Raw genomic sequence first — 10,600 nt, 5'->3', positions numbered from 1 at the left:
TTAATTTTCCACGCCTCTCGAGCTGACATTATAATAATGTGGATACCTTCCCACGTCGATATAAGCGGTAATGAATATGCGGACGAGATTGCAAAGAGATCCTTAAATTCGAATCAAATATTCACTCCACCCTCCTTTCACAAGGTTATAACAACACCTTTTTTGTCCAAAAAGGTCTACATTAACACTCGCAATTGGTGCGATTCCAACGTATTTCTTAGCTTGATAGACCCAGCTATTAGTAGATCTAACTACAACCCCCGCCTTAGTAGATCGGAATGCATTTTTCTCGCTCGTCTTAGGGTGAATAAAACGCTTTTCAATACACAACACTATTATGACCAAACTGAACCCGTCAAATGTAGTTTTTGTGACGATTACCTCTCTGTGAAACATATTCTTTCCGATTGTCCATCATCCAGAATTAATATACCTATTAGGAGCATCCTTGACTGCTCTTTAAAAATAATGATCCCGAAAATACGAGAATCCCTTAGAATTCATGGAATCTCAAACATCTAAACTTGTTTTTCTTTTTATGTACTCAAAAACCGTATTAATATCGGTATTAATTAGAAACTTTTTCATAATATTTAGATAAGTAACATTTAAACCAATATTGCAACAATCCAACAGGCACAAATGATCTTTGTTATCCGGTGCCTTTCAATTATATTTTATAAATTTATTTTATGAAATATATTTTGTAAATAAATAAATAAAAGGCAATCCTCTTAAAGACTCCTATATATAATCCGATAAAGACTTAAAAGGGCATATATAGGTATTTAATCTGCCTTTTTATCTAACGCATAGACTCCATTTGGACTAACCAACAATTCAGAATGCACCCTACGGAAAATGGATCAACCTCAGGATCGGTACAGGACTAGTACCTGGTATATGTGTGGACCAGTCCCAGTTCTGGTCCAAACGTATGGCAGGGACCGGCCACTTTAACATGGATTTGTCATTTGTAAATTTACACGATGAACTCATTCCAAAGGACACGTCCTGGAACAACTTAGTAGGACTACCTCATAGACAGGTACTCATGAGCCAGTCTGGGACAAACTCTTAGGAACTTGTTTCATTTTAAGCATCCGAATCGGACCAGAAAGGACAAGTTTTTCGAATATGTTGAATAATAGATTCTGAATTCTGATTGTTGTATTTTAGTAGAAGTGTAGATCCAATTAGATTTTAATATCAAGAGAGTATAGAAATTAATAAATTATATGAAAATTAAAAAAAAAAATGTGAGCACTGGTACTAGTCCTGTGATAGGTCCATTCGTGTCAATTTGCACCAATTTCCCATAGGGCAATGTTAAGATACCATATTATCGGCAATTGTGTTTAGCTGTGTGTACACTTGTAGCCGGTCCCAAGCCCGGAGAAAGGAGGAGGAGAAATTGAGGTCTTGCGAAACACCGATTTCGATTGAGGGCCCTTGCCTTTAAGAAGGTTGAGCGTTGGGCTAATAACCCAACCTAATAAAAACCAATATATTAATGAAACATCAATAAACGAAACAAAAACAAACCCGCTGACCATGACGAAATATAGCTTTAAACAACGGATTATGATTGGAACCTGGAATATACGAATGCTCTCTGAACCATCTAGATTAAACCAAGTCCGTAATGAGATGGCATCATACAACATAGACATACTGGGACTAAGCAAGAAATACGTTTGTCATCTGGGATAAGTCTAGAATAAATGCGGTAGGCCTCTTGATTTCACCGAAAGCAGCAAAGATCCTGATTCAATATCGTGCTATCTCTGACCGTATAATAAATGCACGCTTCACATTCAAATTTCGAAACATAACGGTACTACAGAGCCAGACGACAAAGAAGCTAAAGCCAATTTCTATGAGCAGCTAGACGCTTCACTGTGCTCCATACACAACGGAGACTTTAAAATAGCGATTGGAGATTTCAACGCCAAAGTAGGCAATGACAACAGCAACCTCAAATCGGTCGTGGGAACAAACGGACTCGACACAATAAGAAATGACAATGGAGACAGACTGGTTGATCTTTGCGCCACACATATCCTCTTTATAGGAGGCACAAAATGCATCCACAAAAAAATTCATAAATATACTTGGGAGTCCCCCGACGGCCGAATGCGCAATCAAATTGATCACATTTTAATCAGCAAACTATTTCTTGGCTGTCTTCTTGATGTGAGAACGATGAGAGGTGCTGATATCGACAGTGACCACAATCTCATTTTAGGTACCTTCAAACTTCGACCTGCTGCTGTAAAGCCCAGAAAGAAACCGCCCAAATACAACTTATTCAAGCTACAGGATACCAATGTCGTCAGTCGATACGAGGAATCCGTAAGGCAAAATTTTATTGCAAAAAATGGCGATATTTCTTGGCCAGACATTCATCTCGCCTGTCACCAAAGCACAGCTGACGTCCTCGGCATTCAGAGAAGATCCCACAAACCATGGATAACTGACGAAACCTTGAAAAACCAGGAAAAGGTTAAAGAACAAAGTCTACTACGCGAAAACACTGTCGATTAGAGCGACATTAAAGATAGAATATCGACAATCAGCGGTGAAGTTCAAATACTTGGCTCAAAAAACCGCAAGGACTATTTTGATAATTTATAAGCAGAAGCGGATAAGTCCGCGGCAAATGGCAACATGCGGGTTGTGTGCAACGCAATTAAACAACTGAGCAGAAATAATGCTCGAACAACTGACGTAATCAAGGACAAAAATGAAAATGATATTACAACAACGGCTGAACAGTTAACACGCTGGCGCAACATTTTTAACAATTTTACTCCGACTGCTAACTAAACAACTAGCTGGAGCTTGTTTAATAATAGACGACTTCCAAGAAGGGATATCTCGAATTCAACACCTACTTTCTCGGAAATATTAAACGCCCTGTCAAATTTGAAAAATTCAAAATCTCCTGGACCTCACAATATCCCCTCCGAACTACTACGATACGGCAGGGAGCCGATTGCAGAAGCGCTAACACCAATTATCATAAATGTGTGGGAAGAAGAAACTATAATGAATTGTTGGAAGGATGGCGTATTTGTAACGATCCCAAAGAAAGGAAATCTCAGGTTGTGCAGTAATTGAAAGGGTATAACGTTGCTGAATGCAGTCAATAAGCTACTGTCGACGATACTACTTAATCGCATATCTCCAGCGGTAGGAACCATACTTAGGAACGAACAGGCAGGGTTCAGATCTGGAAGATCGTGCGCAGATCATATACATACGGTCAGAATTATTATAGAACAATCTATTGAATACAACTGCAATGCGTACCTCCTATTTGTGGACGCGCGTTCGACACTGTATCCCATCCAGCACTGTGGGATGCTCTAAGCATCAAAGGAATACCGCCGAAAATAGTGAACTGAATACGAGAACTGTATAGAGGTGCAAAATGCAAAGTACGCTATAAAGGCGTCAAACAGGGTTGCGTCCTATCATCCACCTTATTTCTCCTACTCCTAGTCTGTGTCATGCAACAGACAAATGCAAAAGTTGCAAATTTTGAAAAGTCGACATTTCTTATTCTCATTCCTAATTTTCCTAATTTGAAACTCTAAAATGTAAGAGATACAACCCTGTAAAAAAAATATACCCCGCTTAAATCTTCAAGCATTTACACATAAAGAAGCATGAAGTGGCATATGGTTGGCAAACAAATAAGAGGAAGCTCCTCTCCTCAGCCGCAAAACAAATTGCGTTGTTTGTTTCCACATTCAAATGGTCGAATGGACCTCCTCCCCATGTGCCATGCCAAGACAATACCAGCAGAAGTAATGTCAGTGTCAGTTGCCACTTTCCATTAGCAATGCCACTAAACACTTTAACTTCCTTCTGCTGGTTCCATTTCCACCTAGAAGACATATTGGTCTTACCCATAGACAGGTTGGGAGGGCTTATTGTTCACTTAGTTTCAGGGTTCGGGGTGGGGGTACTTGCTGCCTTAATGAGAAACTTATACATGTGAATCCCAATACAACTTGGGTAGTTTGTACACATTTACACCTCAACCATATCTACACAATCCTCACATTACGGTCATTATTTCTCCCCCAACTCCCGCCACGACCTTTTCTGAAAGAGAGAGGTCGATATAGTCATGTTTTTCTGTAGCTGTGGTTTTATGTTAACTACATACCCTCATACTCTTATAACAGAGCTACATGGATGTATGTGTGTGTGTGTGAATGCTCAGAGTTTGTATGTGGCACTCAGGATACGGAAACAAGGTGAGGTGAGTAAGTAAATGTTCACAGATATCTTCGGAATGTTTCAATTAATTCTTTTAAGATTAATAGCCATGTAGCGTGAAATGTGCATTTGCCACATTCTCGACAAATGTTAGGTATGAATTTCATATCCAAAACAACAGAGCATATATTCTGCTCAATTCCCCGAACCAACTCAACCAGCATTGATGGAAATATGTTGTCTATTTCACATTAAATTTTATTGAAGATATTCTTTGGTACGTTAAACATTTATGCCTTCATATGGAAGTTATAGTATTGGCTATATAACTTTTTTTGAGAATTAAATGAGTGGAGAAAATTTTAATTTAATTTAAGGATATCTTAAGAATGGATTTAACAAAAATATGGACATTTGATTTCAGTACAAAATCTACGAGAGTAGATTGTTTTTGAGCAGATGGTTTTGGGTCCCCTTTTTGGCAAACAATTTGGTGGATGCGAAGTTTCTTATATTCAAAACAAATTTGCTTAGATCCAAAGATTTTGATATTCCCCTAAGGATTTTGTTAATGATTTCCATCCAACGATGCCGCTTCTTTAAAATAAAGACAATTCTTAGGAAGATATCTAGCTTTAAAACTAGGTCATGAGAGCCAAAGTGGTGCAATGGTTAGCATGTCCGCCTAGCATACAAAGGGTCATGGGTTCAATCCTAGTTTTGACCGAGCCCCAAAAAGTTTTGTAGATTATCCCCTCTTTTTAATGCTGGTGGCATTTTTGGGTGGTGATTTCCTGGCAATGTAGAACTCTATTCTGCCTCGGCTATAAAAAGGAGGTCCATTGAGCTAAACATAGAATCAGGCAGCACTTGGTGATAAGAGAGAAGTTCACCACTGTGGTATCACAAGGGACTGAATAGTCTAAGTGTGCCTGAAATATAGGTCTGTCACTATATCTAACCTAAATCTATACATAAAAAAAAATTACTTGGATCAAATGATCTTTAAAATAAAGACATTTTGTTGGGACATATCTAGTCATGTCTATATGTAACCTATAACAATACTTTTTTCTCTGCAAAAAAGTAAAAAAATTGAATGGTCAGGTGCATGATTTTCCCGACCATATAATGGTCTCAAATTCTATCATTTAAATAATAGAACATGTTTGCGGCATTTGAGAACCATTTAAATGCTTATTGCCAACATATATTTTTCTCCGCTCGAAAATTATTTTTACAAAGACCAAATACATGGTTTTCGCGACAATTACATACTCTAGATAAGCATTAAATGGATGCGGCAACCATGTCCAAACATGTTTTTTCTGGGCGTGTACTAACTCTGTAGGTGCAAAATCAACTACAGCTACAACTATATATATAATATCAGACATTTCTGCTCAGATTGTGCCAAAACTCCCATAAAAATTTACCCCTTAATGTTCTTAAATATGGAAATGCGGTTTATCGCTCAAACCAATACCAATGTTACCCCTCAAATGCTTATGTTTACTAATTCAGTAGGGGTGGTGGTTTAGAGTATGATATACTGGGCCCAGCCCGACTTTCTACTTTACTTACTTGTTTTAATTAAAAATGCTTTATTTTAAAGAAATTTGTTCTTACACGCAAAGAAAAAAAACGTTTGGAAAACGTGTACCGAAAACGTTTTTCTTTTGTTAGAGTTTTTTGAATTGCTTCGAAAATTTTAAACTTTTATTACCAAAAAAATTCGTTTGTTACAAAATTTTTATTTTTTCAATAAAAAAAGTTATTTTTGCAATAACATCACAGTCCATTTCGTTTATATCAAACACTGTTCTTTTCTTACTTTAGGTCTTTAATAAGACACATTTTACAGTTCAAAATTTAATATAGTACAATGTAATGTTGAACATTTTTTCGGAATCTTCCGAATATATCTGGAATATATGTAAAAAAAAAACAAAAGCAAAAAAAAAACTTTGGCCGAAGCAGGGATCGAACCCACGACCCTTGGCATGAGAGTCGGACGTAGCTACCACTGCTCCACGGTGCCAAACGAACTGTTTGTTTCTGTTAAATAAACTTTGTTTATTCGGTTCGTGGGCGCCGCAAGCTATGCTATATAAATATAACTTATATGGATATTTATCTATTGATGACCATAACAGGTACATAGCTCAGTGGTTAGTGTGTTGGCTTACAATGTGCATGGTCCGCGGTTCGATTCTCCGTCCAGGCGAAAGGTAAAAAAAATTTTAAAAATTTATAAAATCGTATAATTTCTTCTACATTGTTGGTATTACAGGAAAAGGTGTTAAGAACTAAAAATCCTCATGGTTGTGAGAAAGATGTGAGGGACAATGCAATTAGCAAGAAAATAATGTTTTTTTTGAGCTAGTCTTTATGAAATTGTTTTTACATCCTGGAAAAGAATAAACGTTTATCACAAAAAGTATATACTTTTCTTCCAAAGACACTTCCTTACAGCGAAAAGCAAATGAGAAACGAACTTTGTTTGTCTAAAATTTCGTTTGGGAGGAAAGAATTATTTTTTTGCGTGTAGTTGTAGCCAAATAGCCTGTATATTTTACCATATTGAAATTTTAAGTGAGTTTTTATCAGCTAAAAATTAACAAATGTTGGTTTAGTGCATATCTATGATGCTAACATAACTAAAATATCTTATCCAAATATCCTTTTAAAATTTAAATTAAAATAAGAATTTCTTTAATGACCATCATTTGATAGATAGATATACAAAATAGATTTTTTTTACTGTATTAAAGCTTTTGATTTTTGTTTTCAAACTCCTTATTTTGGTGATGCTCCAGATTTTCAGATATTCCCAAAATTCCTTTGTGTTTAATGTCTATATACAGTAGTGGAAAGCTTTACTACGTTTTGAATGGTTGTAGATGCATTGTTCGTGTTTACTCAGCTTGTTTTTATTTCGAAAATATTCATAGAATTTGTGATTAAAATTCACATTAGTTTGAATGGCAGAATAGAATGTACTGTGGTCTACAGAAAGTTTTGTATTTTGTATTAAATTCAACTAAATTTAATTAAAAAATGTTGCCAACATCAAAAGTCGTTTAGTGAGTTTTCGGTCAAAATTCAAAGTGATCAGATATTAAAATCAAAAGTTGATTTTGACTCCAGTATCATCGTGTATTTTATACACACTCTCTCTCGTCACTACAGTATCGATTACTGGAGCACTTATATAACACTCCCATCTGAATGGATTTGGGTAAACCATAAAGAAATTCTTGGAATTGTTTGTATTTTTCAATGTGGATTTATTCCTTACTTTGGGTTTTTCTACGGAAAAATTTTTGGTATCTAAGTTTTAATGAAGTTGAGATCTTCTGTTGTGCTTTTGTTTTTTTTTTCTTGAGAAAAATAGAACATTATCCCAAACTTTTGTTTGGCCCAAACATAGTGAAACTATTCGTTACAATCGAGAATAAGATGAACTTTTAAAATTTCATTCACTGAGAAACAATGTTGTGTTATAGTCTATGGGGAATTTTACGACTTCTACTGCATTGGTATTGAAATTTATTTTCATTAATTTGTTGTTGATTTTTACTTTTTTTTCTTGTTGCGTTAAAGTGAAATAATACATTGAATTAAATAAGAATCAATTGAATTAAATAAAATCCAATTAAATGTTGAATAGCCTGTGATTTTTAGATACATAATTTTTTTTATTAATTAAAAAAAAAACAATGAAATTGTCCTTTCGACATCCCGAAGTAATGCTATATCGAAAAACAAAAACAAATTTTACATAGGTTTTCATTGTGCATATGTAATCCTAATAAGTATCCACATGATTTTTGCGATGATAATGATGCTACTTCAATATTTTGAAATTAATTTTAAAAATTCAGAAACAAATCACTGACTTTCTATATAAAGAAAGCTTGAGCCAGACAGGAAGTTCATTTAATTAAATTTTTATAACTCTCTTTTTTTTTAAGTACTAAAAATTTGTCGGAAAAATGCTAAATCCAATCTAAAATAATGGCAAATTTTAAAATGATTTGAGGTCAAACGTTTCAGAAAAGCGTTAGAATGCATTAAAAATCATAAACATTTTTTAAAAATTATATATTTGACAAAATATCGCAAATTTTTTAATTCACATCCAAAATACTGAATTCGGATCATAGCTTAAGAATTGATGCAAATTCAGTGCAATGGCTGTTGAAATGGTAAACATTCATCCTATGACAAGCCCATGTTGAATTCAATGCTTCTGCGCTTATTTTGCACCACTTCCGGATCCAAAAAGAAGATTTGCACAATTTTTTAGTGACGTTTTTTTTTTACTGCGTAATAACATACATAATTTTTTTTATCGTCACGACTGATTTTCATTAGAACGCTCTCTTTACATCCAAGTCATTCGAATATGCTCCTAAGAGAATTGCAAAAAAAAGAGAAATGCTCTTTTAGAAAAGAATATCTTGTTACTTTATCATTGTATCATTTTCGAAAGATATAAATTTTTGACAAAATTTTCTATAGAAATAAAATTTCGACCACATTTTCTTTAGAAATAAAATGTTGACAACATTTTCTATAGACAAAAAAAAAATTGTTGACAACATTTTCTATTGAAATAAAATTTTGATAGAAATTTATAAAAATAAAATTTTTAAAAATTTTCTATAGAAATAAAATTTTGACATAATTTTCGAAAGAAATAAAATTTTGACAAAATTTTCCATAGAAATAAATTTTCTATAGAAATAACATTTTGACAAAATTTTCTATAGAAATAAAATTTTGACAAAATTTTCCATATGCATATAATTTTGACATTATTTTCTATAGAACTAAAATTTTGACAAAATTTTCTATAGAAATAAAATTTTGACAAAATTTTCTATAGAACTAAAATGTTGACAAAATTTTCTATAGAAATAAAATTTTGAAAAAAATTGTATAGAAATAAAATTTGGCAAAAATTTATATAGAAATACAATTTTGACAAAACTTTCTATAGAAGAAAAAAAATTTACTAAATTTTCTATAGAAATAGAATTTTGACAACATTTTCTATATAAATAAAATTTTGACAAAATTTTCTATAGAAATAAAATTTTGACAAAATTTTCTATGGAAAAAAAGTTTTGACTAAATTTTCTATAGAAATAGAATTTTGACAAAATTTTCTATAGAAATAAAATTTTGACAAAATTTTCGATAGAACAACAATTTTGACAAAATTTTCTATAGAAATAAAATTTAGACAAAATTTTCTATAGAAAAAAAAATTTGACTAAATTTTCTATAGAAATAAAATTTTGACAAAATTTTCTACAGAAATAAAATTTTGCCAAAATTTTCTATAGAACAAACATTTTGACAAAATTTTCTATAGAAATAAAATTTTGAAAAAAATTTCTATAGAAATAAAATTTTGAAAAAATTTTCTATCGAAATAACATTTTGACAAAATTTTCTATAGAAATAAAATTTTGACAAAATTTTCTATAGAAATAAAATTTTGACAAAATTTTCTATAGAAATAAAATTTTGACAAAATTTTCTATAGAAATAAAATTTGGCAAAATTTTCTATAGAAATAAAATTTTAACAAAATTTTCTATGTACATAATAATATAGTCGGCCCCGCCAGACTTTAGACTTTCCTTACTTGTTTAGTTTTATATACGCTTACACAGACTATTGTAGTATTGTAATCACGGTTGCCACAGTTGTACTTCATGGTACTTCATAAATTTTCTGTAAATAAATTTTTTACAAAATTTTCTATAGAAATAAAATTTTGGCAAAATTTTCTGTAGAAAAAAAAATTTGACAAAATTTTCTATAGAAATAGAATTTTGACTAAATTTTCTATAGAAATAAAATTTTGACAAAATTTTCTATAGAAATAAAATTTTGACAAAATTTTCTATAGAAATAAAATCTTGACAAAATTTTCTATAGAAATAAAATTTTGAAAAAAAATTTTTCTATATACATAAAATTTTGACAAAATTTTCTATAGAACAAAAATTTTGACAAAATTTTCTATAGAAATAAAATTTTTACAAAATTTTCTATAGAAATAACATTTTGACAAAATTTTCTATAGAAATAAAATTTTGACAAAAATTTCTATATGCATAAAATTTTGACAAAATTTTCTATACAAATACAATTTTGACAAAATTTTCTATATACATAAAATTTTGACAAAATTTTCTATAGAACTAAAATTTTCTATAGAACTAAAATTTTGACAAAATTTTCTATAGAAATAAAATTTCGAAACAATTTTCTTTAGAAATACTGTTAAAATTCTCATCTAGAAAGTATTCGCGTGGAAGCGTAATAACATATAGAAACACATGCT

At 32.0% G+C, this 10,600-nt stretch overlaps 1 protein-coding gene across 1 annotated transcript; it reads left to right on the top strand.

The window, feature by feature from the left end:
- Positions 1 to 1,554: 1,554 nt before the first annotated feature.
- LOC142240141 (uncharacterized) lies at positions 1,555 to 2,547 on the top strand. The gene is made up of 3 exons (XM_075311850.1): positions 1,555 to 1,642; positions 1,686 to 1,793; positions 1,847 to 2,547. Exons 1-3 carry the CDS (start codon positions 1,555 to 1,557, stop codon positions 2,545 to 2,547), a joined length of 897 nt encoding a protein of 298 aa, XP_075167965.1.
- The last annotated feature ends 8,053 nt before the right edge of the window (positions 2,548 to 10,600 follow it).

This window comes from Haematobia irritans, chromosome 5 (genome assembly GCF_050003625.1).
Source record: "Haematobia irritans isolate KBUSLIRL chromosome 5, ASM5000362v1, whole genome shotgun sequence".
NCBI lineage: Eukaryota > Metazoa > Arthropoda > Insecta > Diptera > Muscidae > Haematobia > Haematobia irritans.
This window is presented reverse-complemented; position numbering and strand designations above follow the sequence as displayed.